Below are 17,664 nucleotides of genomic sequence, written 5' to 3'. Positions count from 1 at the left end.
TACAGGAGAAATAATATAGTATTTAATTTACTTCACATTTAAAGACCTTTATATATATTTATACACATTTAAATAATATACAGGTAGGCGTGATCAGAAACATGTTGAAATGCTTTGTATTTTATTCAAAATCTATATTATTTTGAGGATGAAATAATAGTTTAACAGTCAGATAATAGGGGTAGATGTTTTAATGTGATCCAGTTCATTCAACGTTATGTTGGTACGTTTATGTCACTTTTAGCTTCTAAAAAATTAATTCTGCTGCTTTATTTTGTGCATTTTGACTCATATTAATCACCTTTAAAAAAGTGAAATTTTAACAGTTTTCTTCTCTAATCTGAACCGTTGCGTGTTATTTAAAGCATATTATTAACCTAATAATAATTTCACGTGTACAAACCCATTATTATTATTACATCATATTTTTAAACCCAATGAAAAATAAAATCGTGCACCATTTGAAATAAATCTATATTCATATGCAATAGAGACATTTTTTTGATGTTTTTTTCTTTATGGAAAATCGTGTATGAATGAGGCTGGTGTCAAATTACAAGCACTTGAAGGTCAGTTTGCAATGCATGCTGGTAGATTTAGAACATTAAATAAACAGTAAAAGAGGTTTTTGTTGTTGTTTTGTTTGTCACTGCAAACGCAGCTACTGCAGTTTAAAATATAAAGCAATAAAAAGTCAAATCTAAAGCCCCATGTTATGATATTTATGTTGGGAATAAATTAAATAAATCACTGGAGGTTAGATTTGATGTAAAAATAACTCAAGGGCTACATTTGTATCCAAAAATGTGACAAAATGGACTTAAAATACGAAGCGAAAGATCAAAGAAAGAACAAATGTTTCCATTTATTTTTTGGTGTTTTTAAATATTCAGATATGTGTTTATTTTGTGATTTTTCTTCCTTTTTAAACTGAGGCACAATGATGCAGGTGTGCAGGGAGAAGCGGTGCACAGGCTTCATTTGACTTCTTTATGATAGAATAACCCCCTCCCCCGAGCAGTTCCCATCATGCACTTGTCCTGTGATGGCCCCGCCCACCTCTCTTTGCCAGTATGTGAATGTTTTGTGAAGGAGGAAAACTGCATCGTACCGAAATATTTACAAACTTTAATGTCAAACATGGGAAATGTTTCTACAGATGAATAAATATGTGAAGGAAGACGATGCTCGTCACTTTGTTTCTTCTTCTCTGATGGATTTATCTGCAAAAACACACACGTTACGTTGTTTTAGTGTATTTTTCCTGTCATTGTGCATATTATGTTGATGTTTAGTGTATTTTGTGGTTATTTTGATAATGTTTTGTCATATTGTTTTTTTATCACTTTGTAATTTATGTTGAAGTTTTGTGTTTTTTTTGTTGTTATTTTGTGTGTTTTCTGAATCATTTTGTGTATCTGTGTGTTTTTAAACTCATTTTGGATGTGTATTTTTCTGTCATTTTGTTTTGTAGTCATTTCGTGTAATTTATGTCGATATTTAGTGTATTTTGGTCATTTTGTGAATGTTTTGTGGTTTCTGTGGGGTTTTCTTTCACTTTTTTTCTGTTTTTGGATTAATTTTGTGTAATTTTTGTTGATCTTTTGTGGTTTTTCTGCAATTTTGTGTTTTTAATTCTTTTGTGTATTTGTGTGTTTTTTTAATTCTTTTGTGTATTTGTGTGTTTTTTTTATTCTTTTGTGTATTTGTGTGTTTTTAAACTCATTTTAAGCATTTTAGTTGTCATGTGTGTGTTTTAGATGTGTATTTTTCAGTTTATTATTATTATTTTTTGTAGCTCTGTAATTTATTTTTGTATTGTATTTTTCCTGTTGTTTTGTGTAATTTTCTGCAATTTTGTGTTTCGTTGTCATTTTGTGGGTTTTTTGTCACTGTGTAATTTATATTTACATTTTCGGTCCATTTTTGTGTATTTGTTTTGTCTGCTCTAATTCCTCTGATAATTAATGACTGCGGTAGTTTGTACACTAGTGTGTGACACACACACACACACAATGTGTACTTCACCTATTTTCCACGTTTGGATTTGATTTTCTGGATTTCTTTGGAGCTCAGGACCAATAATCCGTTCTTGAAACGTCCGACCTGACCCGACGGCGCCGAGCTGGAGCCGGACGACGATGACTTCTTCTTCTGGTCCCTGAAGAAGCAACAGAATCTCACCAACAACCATCCATCATTCATTAACATGCTTTAGAAGTCACGTTTGTGCTGTGATGCGTTCAGGGACACCTTCAAACCTGTCATTCTTCCAACTCACCGTGGGTTCTTCTTCTTCTTCTTCTTCTTCAGCTCCTGCAGACAGATGTTGCAGAGCAGTTAGAAAACAGCCAGATGTTGAGGTTGGTCATGTGACCTCTCACCGGCTCCACGTCCTCCTTCACTTTCTGCTTCTTGTCTCTGATTCGCTGCTGGAGCGTCTTGTAGTTGACGTAGTCCTTCTTTGGAGGCTGACGAGAAGAAAGACGCGTTAGTGTCTGAGTTCAGAGAAGAAGAAGGAGGAGGAGGTTTTTCTTACTCGAGCTCCGAGCATAACGGCACGCTCTTGTTCAAACCCACGCTGCTGCTCCTTCTTGTATCCAGTGATTCCAAACCTGTGGACCTCCAGACGCGCCTGACGAGAATCAGAGAAATATTGTACGATTGTTTTTACACTTATGGTTTTATACAGGATTCACTGTTTGTGGAAATAAAACAGGTCAGATTTTAACCCGCAGCCACTTTTCTCAGAAAATCACATACCCATAACAAATAACGTTTTTCTAAGCTTCTACATGATCTACATAGATAATTGTTGTTCAGATTGAAATTGGACACTTAGTGGTTACAGATGATGTGAAATATATAATACTGAGTGACAATAAATCATGTTTAAATACAGAAATCTGTTGTCTGCCAATTTATATCAAATATGAAGCCAATTCTCATTATCAAAGGCTATAAAAGCAGAAATAATTGAACTAATGTATGAACATCAACTGCAGCAAGTTTGGTGATAATAATAAACATTAGGTCAAAGATTCACATGTTTTTGTACAAAAAAGTTCAGGCTCAAGCCCACTTTAGCACAACTGTGCCAAAGTTTTCCCACAAGTTTGGAATCAAGTGTGTAACTGTAATATGTCGGTCAAAATAATGCTAATCATTGTTAGTCTTATGTTTGACCATTTGATGTTGCATTTTGGGTTGAAATAAACACATATTTAGTTTTATTCAGGTTTCTGCTGTGCCATGCGTAATGCTATTTATGGTTCCACTCTTTGATGCCGTTACGCATGTGTGTTATTCAGCAATGCTTTGACCAATCAGAATGATTGACACAGTGTTGTAAAGATCAGAGCCTGTAGAAATTGGTGATATCAAACACTATGGGAGGGGCTTTAGCCCTAGCCAATCAGAGCTGGGTAAAGGAGGGACTGGCCATTTTACGCACGAGTGCTGTGCGCCTCATTGGATTCATTTTTTGACTGAGAAATGCTCAGATATGTGTAATGGTGGTGTTTATCTGACAATACGGTTTGGATTTATCAAAATATGGAGTTTTATGCACATTGGAGCAACTTTTGATCAGATCTTCATCTTTTGATCCACTGTGTATTTTCTGATTTTGTGGCGTTGTTTTGGTACGTAACATACCTGACCTGTATATCAGTGGATTCAGCTCAGCCTGTAGTTTCATGTAGACTCTAGACTATATAGATCTGTGTTTATTTTGTGACTCACAGCAGAGGAAAAAGGCAGAGTTTGTCGACTTTTCCCTGTTTGAACATAATGTCCTGGTGTGTGTGCTGTGAACGTGGGATAGCTACAGATTTAGCTTCTAAAGTTTATGATTACAGAGAGGTATAGAATTTAAGTTTTCATTCATTCTTTATAACATTTAAACCCATGAGAGTCGCGGAGGATGGAGCAGACGGTACCTTTTCTAAACTGAGCTCCTCCTGATGCTCAGCTCGGTTTTTCTCTGTGAGCTGAAAGTCAGAGCAGAACGACGATGAGGAAGATGAAGAAACAGTGAGAACTGAAGTTTATTTCACTCGTCACACACTTACAGTCGTGTTCTCTGGCTCTACAGTCGCCCTGTTTTTCAGCTTCTTTCTGGGGTCCTGAAACGTGACCACCTCCACCTGGTTCTCCTGCTGACTCAGCATCTCTGAGCAACACGTTCGATGCGTTGAAGCTCCGCCCACCACCGCTGACGCGTGTTCTTCACCGGAAGCAGAGTGACTGCAGACATCCAGAGCTGCTGTAGGTTGATCTTCCTCCTCATCATCATCATCATCTTTACGCATTTTTCGCTTCTTTTTCTTCTGGGACTTTTTTGGCGTCGATCCTGGATCATATAACATGAATAAAATCTATTTATTTAATAAAAATCACCTTTTCTCTTCGTTATTTTGTTTTTCTCCTTTTATATTTACATTTGTTTATCAATTACAGCCAGGGTTGGGGTCAATTATATTTACAATTATGGTGTAATTATAATTAAAACTGTAATTTTAAAATCTGGTGCCGTCACAATAGTAATTAAATTGTAATTGAGTTTAGATTATTGACTTTGCAATTGTAATTGCCATAAACACTTTATAAAAACAGTCAATTATAAAATGGTAACATGGTTTACGGTTCTATGTACAGTTCATATGTAGTTAATAATTATTAAAACATGTTTCATATCAAGCTTTCCCACATTTTACCATTTTAAAAACATTTAAATTGATGGTTATACTGACACAAAAATAACTCAGACGCCCCCATCAGAAATATTAAAACCTATATTTTCATTGATTATGAAGCCTAACAATAGATAGGAAAGACATTAGACGATAGGTATTTGTTTTTTTGTGTGTATTTTTCAGCTGATTTAAGACTATTTGTAATAAAAGTTGTTTTATAAATTTTATTATACAGCTGTTTGTTAATATATGTGCTTATGCGTCACCAAATTTAACCTGTAATTGTCTTTCTGTAAGACTTTTCGTTAAGAATATCAAGATTAATATCGTATATCGTCATTTTGAGAAAAAATATTAAGATATGAGTTTTGGTGCGTATCGCCCAGCTCTACTAACAGCATTATTATTATTATTAGTTAATGGGTGATATGGTATTTCATAGGTCTACATTATGACTACATTACGTTAGTATTCATGTAAAGAAATACATTTCTTGATGCACAAAAACAAACGCTACGGATGGAGCGTTTTTTTAGGGATGCTAACGTTAGCCTGTGAGCTAACTGCACTCACCGAAGTCGTAGAGTTTATTCAAAACGCGCTCAAGAAACTGATGATCATCGTCTTCTGTCCTGATTGTGTCGGAGCTCATTGTGAACAAATGGTGTTGTGTATTTTTGTGTGTTTTGATGGTATTTACACACAGCAGGGCACGCACGTGAATCCTTGTTAGGTTTTTGGGTTTTTATCTTGACCTGCTCGGTTTCCGTAGTCGCGTCGCTGCTGATGGGCTGGACGACCCGGAAGTGCTTCTCTACACGCCCCACGGTTGTTTCTCCAGCTGCTTAAAACACTTTACATTGAAAACTATTTCTTTATTTAACTCGACACAACGCGCACACATTGGCGTGTGTTAACAGGGACGGATTATGGCGTCTGAGGCGGTTTGTTCGGTGAGTTTTAATGTGTTTTTCTTCAGCTAAGCTAGTTAGCTTACAGCTGCTGCCAGCGTGACACTTTCTGTCAAATTTCAGATTTGTGCATCAACTGGACCTGAATTTGTTTTGTTTTGAAAGCAGAAATGTGTTTCAAAATTATGATACAGTTGATTAAGTGAAAAATATTTATTTACCATAAAAATAAACCACTTTAAGAGAGTGGTTTTGTGGATACAAATTGTAGCTTGACGTTGATTTATTTCCATGTGAAAAGGATTACGTTAAAACGTTATATTTAATTTAATTGCAGAAAATTACACAAAACTTCAACATAAATTACACAAAATGATATCAAAACAAAAAAAATTCAGAAAAATATACAAAATGACCGAAAAATAAACAAAACTTCAACATAAATTACACAAAATGATAACAAAACAAAAAATGCAGAAAAATACACAAAATTACTGAAAAATAAACAAAACTTTAACATAAATTACACAAAATGATAACAAAACAAAAAAATGCAGAAAAATACACAAAATTACTGAAAAATAAACACAACTTTAACATACATTTCATCAAATGACAATAAAACAAAAAAGGTTGAAAAATACACAAAATGACGAAATATAAACAAAACTTCAACACAAATTACACAAAATGACAATAAAACAAAAAAAAAAAAAAAAAATGACAGAAAAATACACAAAACTTGAACATAAATTGATTCCTTTACATGTGAAAAGGACTGTACGTTACTGTTGTTTTACGTCTGCTCTGTGTTATATTACGGTTCTTCCTAGTTGAATATAATGATATTATTTAAATAATCTAATGCCTGGTTCCAGCACAGGGACCCCATGCTAAAGAAAAGGGACGACTTTGAGGATATTCTGGAGGAGAGGAGGAACTCCAGTGACCTGAGATACGCCCTCAAGTGTTACACGCCCGTCCTCTACAAACAACTGACCCCCTGCACTGCGTCCGACCTGAAAAACATGGTGCTGTGCTCCACTCAGGTGCACTTTGTCATTGCACAGGTAGGCATCGAGGACAATGTTTAACTACGTCCCAACATCCTCACTACGCCCTACGCACTTCCACAAAGGCCCACTAGGTATTACGTGCACTTCACATGTAAAGTGTGTGAGTGAACACATGCTGAAAGAGTAGAATTGGGACAGTTTGGGGTTACGTCATCAATCGTCATGGCAAAATATCAATCTATAATACAAGGAATGCGTGTGATATTTTCACCACACGTTTATAACCTAATGCACACCTTGGATGTACATGACATGTTTGTGTATAATTCATTTTCCCACTGGGTTTTTTGAGTTTTTCTTTGCCGTAGGAGGGTCTAAGGACTGGGGATGGCATTTATTATCCATTCACATAAGTCCAGCGAACATTGGTGCAAACTTTATTTACTAATTTATCACGTACTGTACATGCCCCATAGAATTAAACCAGATAAATCACACACACACTATTTTATTTTACACCCACAAATAAACCCTTAATAACACTACAGACTATGTACACCTCTTTGTGCATCCAACCTTCAAACAGATACTCATTTGACCATAATTGACAGCTCTACTTAAGCTCCTCCCACTATATGAATACATACTTCTGATGGGCACTGTACCAGTATAAAGTAAAGTTAAATTTAAAAAAAAAATGTAGCTTTCCTTGTTAAAGTAATACTGAGAAATGCATTAAAATAACTTGCTCACATCCTTGTGTGGAAGCATTTTGGTGGCCTGTGAAAAGTTGGTTATTTTCTGCCCTCAACTTAATAAAATTAAATGTCATTTTGTCTGATCCTGTGAAATATTAGAAAATAAATCAGCCATTTCATGTATGTTTCATATTTTCACTCTTACAAGGAATTTGGGGAAACATACGGAACATAACTACATGTACCAAAGCCCTTGTAATACCAAATGTATTTTATTATAATACATATTACAGAAATGTAATAATTGATGCCTTACTTACACTCGAAAAGACATTTTTGGGTTTATTGTGAGAGTTTGTTCACCATCGATTTTAATTTTTTTTAAAATTGTTTGTGAGAACGTTGGTTGACAAAAGGACTTCTGGGTAATTCCCTTCATCAGAATCTGCTTGCATGCACGCTTTACACAGGCGTGCATGAAGGGCGCATAGTGGGCGGAGCTAAAGCACACACCGTACTATTGGGATACCCTACGCACTCGCGCGCTACCGAGGGGCGTAAGTGTGAGTATTGGGACACAGGCGTAGTTTTCAGGGATCAGACGTGTTGATGTGTCCCCTCCTGATTGGTCCAGGTTTCCAAAGAGACGGGGGCGGCCCCAGAGGAGGTCCAGGCGGAGGCGTCGTCCATCCTGGAGGAGATGGCTCACCGTCTGCAGCTCGGACCCATCCGCTTCTTCGCCTTCGTCCTCTGCAAAGTGTTCAAAACTCTGTTCAGGAGTGTTTGTGTCAACGAGGAGGGAATCCAGAGGGTGGGTGGACACACACACACACACACACACACACACACACACACACACACACACACACACACACACACACACACACACACACACACACACTGGTCTGAGCTGCGTCTGCACTCTCTGGTTCAGCTCCAACAGTCCATCCATGAGCACCCTGTGGTCCTCCTCCCCAGCCACCGCAGCTACATGGACTTCCTGCTGATGTCGTACATCCTGTACACGTACGACCTGGCTCTGCCTGTGATTGCAGCTGGGATGGGTGAGTCTCACACAATTACATCTTTAATTATTCATGTTTAATTACAACTCAATGATGAGTACGGTGACTGACATTTTTTCCAATTACATTTAAAATGAGTTGTTATTTTTTTTTCTGAAAGTCAGTTACAATTATGTTCTTAATTACAGTTGCAAAACTTTAATAAATAAGCCCATAAAATGTAACTTTCCTTTTGTTATCTTCCTGTTAGCATCTCTAATGCTAACTCAGTTTGACCCATGCCTTAAATCATCTGTAAAATACACTAATAAATATTATTTATTATTAAATTAGTTTCTCATCTACTGGTTACCTTGTTTGGCTTCCTAATCAATGAATATGTTGATATTATTATTTTTGATGTGGGGATCTGAGCCATTTTTTGTCAGTATACCTCTCGATTTCATTTTTCAAAAAGATGGTAAAATGATCCTCAAAACAACTGACAAATAGTGGGAAAACCTTATTAAATACAGGTTTGTGTTGAATTAAATTGTAAATATAATTGAGCTGTGAAGTACGCACTACAAGAGCTGTAAGGATTCCCTCAACCAACGAATCGATTTGAATCCCGATTTAAATAATAATAATTCAAATCAAAGATTGAGATGTAATGATGCACTTTAACTCCTTTCAATTTGAATTCATAAAGATCATATTTTCATCTTATTACCTTCTCACAAACCATTTGAACTCATAAACCAAACTAAACTGCACATTTCTTCATTTATCACCATGCAAAGTTAAGCAAAAAGGTATATTTTTTAAAACGTGTAAAGTAAAAATATAAGAAAAGTTTTCAAATCATTAATACAGTGAAAAAAATAGAGGTGGCTTTTCTTTTTTAAAGTGTAGTTTGTGTTTCTGGTTTGGTATTTGCATATTTTTCATAAAGAATAGTGTGTGTGTGTTTTCTTGCTTTACTTGTATACGATCTTTTTTTCTTACTGTTTTCTTTTCACTTTTAATAATTTTCCCAAAATATTGAAGCTCATACTGTTTTCTTATCTATTTTAATTTCCTGTGATTTGCATTGATTTTTAGTCGATTTAGGATTTATTCTTACAGTCAAAGCACACCTGGAGTCTCTATTTGATTGTAACGTAAAGCTTAATAATAATAATACAATACTATTATTGTCATTGCACAAAGTATAACCAAATTGCACATGTTCCTCCCAAAAACATTAAAGTATACTTCAAAGATTCTAGACAGACAGACAGTTATCATAAAAACAACATAAAATACGGTAAAAGTCTGTCAGAAACAATAAGTTCATCAGTATAAAAATTATTTACAATAAAAGTGCATAGATATAAAAATGTAATCACTATATGATGGACAGAAAGCAGCTTTTTAAAGTAGAAATAGGAATGACTGATATGCAGACGTGGAGCAGTGAGGAGGAGCAGGCGTGTGTAGATGTCTGATGGCGTCTTCCTCTCCTGCAGACTTCATGGGGATGAAGATCCTGGGTGAGATGTTGAGGATGTCTGGAGCGTTCTTCATCCGTCGATCGTTTGGAGGAGACAAACTGTACTGGGCCGTTTTCTCCGAGTACGTCAGGACTATGCTGAAGGTCAGCATCAAGGTCGTCTAGCAGCGCTGTGGATACGGTCGTTAAGGTTGAACTTTGTTTTTCTACAGACTGGTTTTGCTCCTGTTGAGTTTTTCCTGGAAGGAACCAGAAGTCGAACGAGCAAATCTCTGACTCCAAAGTTAGGTGAGATCCATTGACGCTCTGATGTTTACCCACCAAGCTTTAGCTTTAGCTCAGCTTAGCTTAGCGTCCTCTGTTCTCCTGCAGGTCTCTTAAATATCGTGATGGAGCCGTTCCTCAAAGGCGAAGTGTTCGACGTCGCTCTGGTTCCCGTCAGCATCAGCTACGAGAGGATCCTGGAGGAGTCGCTCTACGCCCGAGAGCTGCTGGGGGTTCCCAAGCCCAAGGAGTCCACGTCAGTGAGTGACACCTGGGAGGAGAACGTTCTGTGTGTTAGGGCTGCTCCATTGTAAGAAAAACTGAAGAAAATGCAAGTGAGGATGTAGGTGCTGGCCCGCGTCACGCTGCATTAGCATTAGCACTAACCTAGCATAAGCATTAGCCTAGCAATAGCTCAACCTAGCATTAGCACTAACCTAGCATTAGCCTAGCAATAGCTTAACCTAGCATTAGCTAAGCATTAACCGAGAAATAACTGAATATTAGCAATAATGTTGAAAAATGTTGAAATGGGTTAAAAAAAAGTTGATAAAAGTGAAAAAAATGAAATAAAAGTGAAATGGGTAAAAAATTGAAAAAGGTGGAAAAAGTAAAAAAAAAATGAATGTTAGGTTTAGAAAAGTGGAAATAAAGTGAAAAAGGTTAAAAAAGTGGAAAAATGTGTAAATATGTTGAAGGTTGTAGCTGAACATGTTAAAACTCAAAATCAGTTGAAGAATGTCTGGAGATGAAAAAGCTGAAATTTCCAATAGTAATAAATGAAAAAAAAAAATGATTGAGTCAAAAAGTTACAAATGATAAAAGCCAAAACATAAATCTCAGGAACTTTCTGAATATTTTTATAACTTATTTGTCAAACGGTGTAGGAGGAGTTCAAGACGAAGGGAGAGAAAACGTAGAACAATAGTGAGGATGATTCCTCTATCATCACTAATAATAATCACCATTAAAAAACAAACAAAAACCAATGTAAAATATATTCTTTAAACATAAATAAAATCCTTCAAACACTAAAATCAATTACTTTTGCATAAAACAAAAAAATATTTAAAAAAAAAAATTATATGAATCCAAATAAATAAAAAGATGTAAAGTATAAATGTTTTGGCCCCCGTAAAATGATTGGGGGCAGGATTACAGATACCCTGGATACTTTTACAGCTTGGATAATTTTATTGATTAAAATATACAGTAGCTTCTGCCAACGTGTGTGCGTGTGTGCGTGTGTGTTTTGTCTACAGGGTTTGTTTAAAGCCAGGAAGGTTCTGAGTGAAAACTACGGCAGTATCCACGTCTACTTTGGTCAGCCGGTGTCGGTACGGAGTTTAGCCGAGGGTCGAGTGCAGCGCGGACAGTTTAACCTGATACCGAGGTACCAACAGGAACGTTTGGTCCCCAAAAAAACACACCAAACTCATCGAAAACACATTATGTGTTATTGTAAAATGCACAAAAAGACAATATAAATACACAAAATTACACTAAAAATACACAAGCCAACTATAAAAAATATCAGAAAAACACAAAACACACAACCAAAATACACAGAACTTTAAGTGATTATTCCGTTTTAATTCCAGACACATTCCCAGAAGGCCCAGCGAGGACGTCCAGGGCTTTGTGAACGACTCGGCCTATCAGCTGCTCAGAGCCCAGGAGGAGAACATGGTTCTCAAGCCGTGGGTTCTGCTGTCGTCGCTGCTGCTGCAGAACCACCATCAGAACCAGAACCAGAACCAGAGGAGAGGAGGAGGGATGATGATGGAGGAGCTCAGTGAAGGAGCCGTGTGGCTCAGAGAACTCTGTAGACAGTACGGAGCATTCCTCCACTGGCCTGGTAACACACACACACACACACACACACACCATCAGCTGCAGCTTGTGTTCATATTTAATAAAGTATAGAAGGTTGAATCAGAATTAATTATTTCCTCTGATGTTTGCACGTAACACAGAAATATATATATATATATAATAATAATATAGTGACAGTGAAAGCATTGAGTTCAGAATGATGTTGGTGATAAACTTCTCACTGTATTTTTTTTTTAATGGAGTTTTTTTTTTTTGGTTTAAAATTGTAATTTTTCCCTCTTTTTGTTTCTTTCGTTTCACTCCTGAAGGTTTATTTTTTCTTTTTTATTCTGCAGATTTTTTTCTTTTTCTTGTCCACAGCCAAGTTTATTTCCTTCTTTCCTCCCTCCGCCCCCTTTTTTTCACTGCGGAGGTGTTTTTATTCTCTCCCCCTTTTATTTCCCCCCCACAACTTAGTTTTTTCTTCTTTTGGTAGAAAACTTGCTTCTGTTAAAAACCAACGTCACCTCCACTTTTTAACCACACGGTGGCAGTGTTTCCTAATGTTAAACCTTTTATAACCAGGTAGTAAACACACAAAATGAGTCACAAAAACATGTTTAAATGATGTGACTTTAATGGTTCCTCCTGGTGGTCCTGGTTCTCCTTCAGACCACGTTCCTCCTGCTGAAGTGGTCTCTTCCAGTCTGGACCTTCATCGAGGATTGGTGACGATATCTGACGGACGAGTTCACCTGAACCTTGGACACGGTTTGTTTCCTTCTCAGAAACACGTTTTAATTTCAAACAAAGTCCTGATGCGTTGACTCTGAACACAGGAGCCCAGAAGGGGGCGGGGCTTACTGCAGAGGAGGAGCTCCTGAGCCAGGCAGTGATCATACTCTCCTGCGCCTCCTACAGGAACCAGGCTCTGCACGTGTTTGTGCGTCCGGCTCTGCTCGCTACAGCCCTGCAGGCAGCAGGCTCCGCCCACAAACGTAAGCCTCTTTTCTTTTCACTTTATTTTTGTTGTAGTTTGTGTTTTTGTTGTCATTGTGTATTTTATATTATAGCTTTTGGTCATTTTGTAGATTTTTTTTTTGTTATTGTAAAATTGTGCAATTTTGTAGATTTTTTAAAAAGCTTATGTTGTGCATTTTCTGTTTTGTGTGTTTTTGTTGTAGTTTTGTGCTATTTTGTTTATTTAAAACAAGAACCTTAGGTTTCTTTTGTGTGTTTTTGGAGATATTTTGTGCAGTTGTTTCTCGTTTTGTATATTATCATTTTTATTTTATATTTTTATTGCAGTTTGGTGCCAATTTTGTTATTTTGTGGATTTTTTAAAAGCATGTGTTGTGATTTTTTTTGTTTTTGGTTTATTTTTTTTGTCATTGTGTATTATTGATGTAGTTTTGTGCTTTTTTTGGTAATAATTTGTTGTTTTGTGTGTTTTTAGAGATATTTTGTGTATTTATTTCTCGTTTTGTATATTTTGTTGAATTTCTTTGTCTATTTTAATTTCATTTTGTGTTTTTTTGCCCTCATTTTATATATTTGCCGTGTGTGTGTGCAGCTTAAATGCAATTGAAATATTTATGAGTAGTTAATAATCAATAATAAATACATAATTAAATGTATGACTGCCTTGGTGTCAGTCATTATTTATGAACAGAAACAAACACAATTACAGCTAATAGACAAAGATGGTGATTATATTTATTATTATTTGTGTTTTTCAGAGGACGTGTTCAACACTTTTAATTTTCTAAGAAATATGTTCGCCAACGAGTTCATCCTTTGTCCTGGAGCTGCAGTGCAGGTGTGTGTGTGTGTGTGCGTGCGTGCGTGCGTGTGTGTGTGTGTGTGGTTGTTGACTCCTGGATGTGTGTGTGTGTGTTGCAGGACTTTGAGGAGGCCTGTTTCCTGCTGATGAAGACTGGAGTGGTGTTGATGGAGCAGGAGGAGGTTCTGGTGACGGAGAACGGACACAGAACCATAACCTTTCTCACCAGCATCTTAGATCCTTTCCTACAAGGATACCAGGTCACACACACACACACACACACCATCGCTACATGCTAAGCTAACTCCAACATGAACCTTTTGAGGGAAAAAAAGTAAAAAACTGCATTTAGTTTTTATGTAAAAGTCAAAAGAAACACATTGTTGTATTGTTGTATGTCATGATGCTCTAGAGCAGGGGTTCTCAACCTTGGGAGGGGGTCAACAAATGCCTTCAAGAAACTAAGAATATATACATTTTTGAACAATTTCAGTCAATTGTTGCTTATTTTTACCCTTTTTCTGCAACTCCACCAAACTCACCATATTTTAACCTATTTTCATCACTTTTTCTCACCATATTTTTGCTCGTTTTAATATATTTTTGCTACATTACTTCCATTTCTGACACTTCTACATCACATTTTAATGACTTTTTCTGCACATTTTTCCACTTTCCAGACATGTTCAGCACTTATAAACCCTTTCCACCTAATATCACATATGTTGACCCATTATTGTCACTTTGAACCTTTTTTTTTGCCAATTTCCCCATTATTTTCCAATTTAAACTAATTATTCCAATTTTGACACTTTGAACCATTTTTACCACTTTTTCAGTCTGTTTTTATTCACTCTAATTTGTAACTTGTAACCAATTTCTGTGGTTTTTAAAATCCCATTTCACCTCCTTTGCCACCATTTTTGGTCACTTTGAACCATTTTATTAGTGATTAAAACCAGGATTTCCATCTTTAAGATGACTATAATAATAATAATAAACGTTCCTGGATAACAGTGGATATTATTCAGATGAATAAATAAATGTGGTTATCACAGATTCATAGAACAATAAACCATCATTTTACTGACTTTATGGATGGACCCCAAAAATCTCTCCCCTTTATTCCCCTTATAGATGGTCCTCTGAACCACTGCTGAAGAGGGCGCTGTGACCTGCATTTAACACTAAGTGCATTATTGTGTACGTGTGTGTTAGGTTGTGTGTCGGTTCCTGTGTGAAGCCTCCACTGAGAGTCTGACAGAGGCTCAGTTTGTTCCTGCTGTGCGGACGTTCATCGTCAGACTTCTCCTCTCAGGTTTGTCCTTTAAACACTTTTCATGTTTTCAAACACACTCTCACTGTGTGTGTGTCTGTGTGTGTGTGTGTGTGTGTTGCAGGGCGACTAAGATACTCTGAGGTTTTGTCCTCAGACCTGCAGAAGAATGCTCTGGCAGCTCTGCAGAGACTTGGTGCTGTTCACAAACTCAAAAGGTGTGTGTGCGTGCGTGTCATTCTCCAATGTTTTTACAAATGTGACCTAAAACCCTTAAATTGTACTTATTAGTTGATCTATGTCTAATAAAACACACTATTTAGCACCATATTAGTTTTTATTACCTTTTAAAAACTACTTTACAGTTTTAGAACCTGTGTTCCTCCATCTTGAAATCATGTGATTGATGATGTCACACGGCCCCACTGCCTGTAAACATCCCATTGTTTTCTATTGGAGTGAAACATTCAGCCTGATTTTTACATCATTTAGTTTTTATTTTTATTTTTATTATTTAAGTTTATTCTCTTAAAAAATCTGTGATCACAGGGGGCCACAGTTCCAACTCTGAGGTTTTGTAGTAGACAATGAAGCAGAGAAGAAGAGCTTTCCCTTAAACAGTACACTGACACGCTCTGGTGGCTGAAGTTAGCAAGTATCCTCTTCTATCCTCAGGGTTTGTGTCTTCAACAGTTTGTGATTTACTCTCTAACTTCAGCCACCAGAGAGTGTCAGCGCACTGTTTAAGGGACAGTAAAGGCCCCTCAAGAGAGCTTTTCCTCTCTGCTTCATTGTCTACTATCAAACCACAGAGTGGGAACTGTCACCCACATTACCAAAGAAATGAAAGCAGGCTCACATTGTCGTGTTCTGTCCTCAGGGAGGCGGAGCCAGCGACGCTGAAGGTCAACACAGTGATGGTGAACTCCCTGGAGGACACGCTGGGTAAGAACCGCCCTGAAGATGAACCGCTAACCAATGCTAACACATGTCTCTTTCTCTGTGTTCAGGTGGAAAACTTCCCACTGTGAAACCTGTCGCATCACGTCTCTAACGCAACGAGGCCACGCCTCCAAACCAGCGACGCTTTTTCTTTGTTACAAGTTGTTTTCTAGAAGCTTCTGAATGTTGTCATTGACGCTGCATGAAAATCAACGATGTCTCTTTTTTTATCTGAATATTGACTGTAACGGTGCAAACCTGGACTTTAACACTAACGTTACCAAAGCAACATGTTTACACTGTAACACAAACACACACTCACTCACTCAGGATGCTTAATATATAAAAAATATCATAAAGAACAAGTTTTTCCTGCAAGATTAACAAATTGCGACTCAAACTTGCTGTAATCAACTGTTACGTGCCAACGATTTGTGCCTTTTCCACACCTTTGTGTTTGTGATGATTTATTGTGTGAACTCACCCTAATGCAGCTGTTTTTAATAAGAGTTTTGCCTTTTTTTGGTCTATTTTTATGACTTGTGTCACTGGTTTTTGTCACTCATGTTAAACTTGATGCAGATTTCTAATTAAGAATCATTAAGTGCAAAATCAACCAAAAAATATCTGATCAAAATATAGAATAAATGTGAAACATTGATGTTTGGTTTTTTTCTTTTATTGCCTCTGGTTTATATAAAAGCCTGAAAATATGATTGTCTCAAACATATGTATTAATGTAAATGTCAGTGTGTTGTATTTATTTACTTGATGCATTGCTTCCATTACCTGATTTAGTAAAATTAAGGTTTATGCAGTAATTGCAGTAAATAATCATCGAAAATCGGATGTAAGGCTATAACAAGGCATATTTTTTCAAAAATTTCAAAAAAAAAAAAAAAAATTGAGTTAGGACTATCATTAGACCCTAAAAACTACTGCAAATATAATGCACATACTTAAACTGGGCTAAGAAAGCAGTAAGGCACAAAAATTGACAAAAAACTAAAATCACCCAAAATTAAAAGTAAGGCTATAACAAGGCATTTTTTTTACAAAAATTTCAAAAAAAAAAAAATTGAGTTAGGACCATCATTAGACCCTAAAAACTACTGCAAATATAATGCACATACTTAAACTGGGCTAAGAAAGCAGTAAGGCACAAAAATTGACAAAAAACTAAAATCACCCAAAATTAAAAGTAAGGCTATAACAAGGCATTTTTTTTTCAAAAATTTCAAAAAAAAAAAAAATTGAGTTAGGACCATCATTAGACCCTAAAAACTACTGCAAATATAATGCACATACTTAAACTGGGCTAAGAAAGCAGTAAGGCACAAAAATTGACAAAAACTAAAATCACCCAAAATTAAAAGTAAGGCTATAACAAGGCATTTTTTTTACAAAAATTTCAAAAAAAAAAAAAATTGAGTTAGGACCATCATTAGACCCTAAAAACTACTGCAAATATAATGCACATACTTAAACTGGGCTAAGAAAGCAGTAAGGCACAAAAATTGACAAAAAACTAAAATCACCCAAAATCAAAAGTAAGGCTATAACAAGGCATATTTTTTCAAAAATTTCAAAAAAAAAAAAAAAATTGAGTTAGGACCATCACTAGACCCTAAAAACTACTGCAAATATAATGCACATACTTAAACTGGGCTAAGAAAGCAGTAAGGCACAAAAATTGACAAAAAACTAAAATCACCCAAAATCAAAAGTAAGGCTATAACAAGGCATATTTTTTCAAAAATTTC

General features: G+C 36.3%; 2 protein-coding genes across 3 annotated transcripts; one reads left to right on the top strand and one right to left on the bottom strand.

Annotated features, from left to right (window-relative positions):
- Positions 1-840: 840 nt before the first annotated feature.
- Positions 841-5,486, bottom strand: fsaf1 (40S small subunit processome assembly factor 1). Its single transcript, XM_028439523.1, has 8 exons — positions 5,271-5,486; positions 4,074-4,354; positions 3,942-3,992; positions 2,540-2,635; positions 2,385-2,471; positions 2,282-2,316; positions 2,029-2,161; positions 841-1,223 (listed from the first exon to the last, which is right to left on the bottom strand). The coding sequence occupies exons 1-7, from the start codon at positions 5,347-5,349 to the stop codon at positions 2,029-2,031; spliced, it is 762 nt and encodes a 253-aa protein (XP_028295324.1). The 5' UTR covers positions 5,350-5,486; the 3' UTR covers positions 841-1,223.
- gnpat (glyceronephosphate O-acyltransferase) lies at positions 5,458-16,567 on the top strand. 2 transcript variants are annotated; one of them, XM_028439502.1, is made up of 17 exons: positions 5,458-5,650; positions 6,487-6,678; positions 7,957-8,133; positions 8,257-8,386; positions 9,838-9,965; positions 10,034-10,109; positions 10,194-10,345; positions 11,348-11,478; positions 11,687-11,943; positions 12,573-12,671; positions 12,740-12,898; positions 13,640-13,719; positions 13,803-13,943; positions 14,902-15,001; positions 15,084-15,177; positions 15,840-15,904; positions 15,970-16,567. In XM_028439502.1, the coding sequence occupies exons 1-17, from the start codon at positions 5,627-5,629 to the stop codon at positions 16,011-16,013; spliced, it is 2,049 nt and encodes a 682-aa protein (XP_028295303.1). In that variant the 5' UTR covers positions 5,458-5,626; the 3' UTR covers positions 16,014-16,567. The 2 variants fall into 2 exon arrangements, 1 of the variants encoding a protein (XP_028295303.1); XR_003672950.1 differs by lacking the exons at positions 15,840-15,904; positions 15,970-16,567 and having other exon boundaries at positions 14,821-15,001; positions 15,084-15,132.
- The last annotated feature ends 1,097 nt before the right edge of the window (positions 16,568-17,664 follow it).

This window comes from Gouania willdenowi, chromosome 24 (genome assembly GCF_900634775.1).
Source record: "Gouania willdenowi chromosome 24, fGouWil2.1, whole genome shotgun sequence".
Classification (NCBI taxonomy): domain Eukaryota; kingdom Metazoa; phylum Chordata; class Actinopteri; order Blenniiformes; family Gobiesocidae; genus Gouania; species Gouania willdenowi.
Note: the sequence above shows the minus strand (reverse complement) of the source record. Positions and strands in the feature narration are given on the sequence as shown.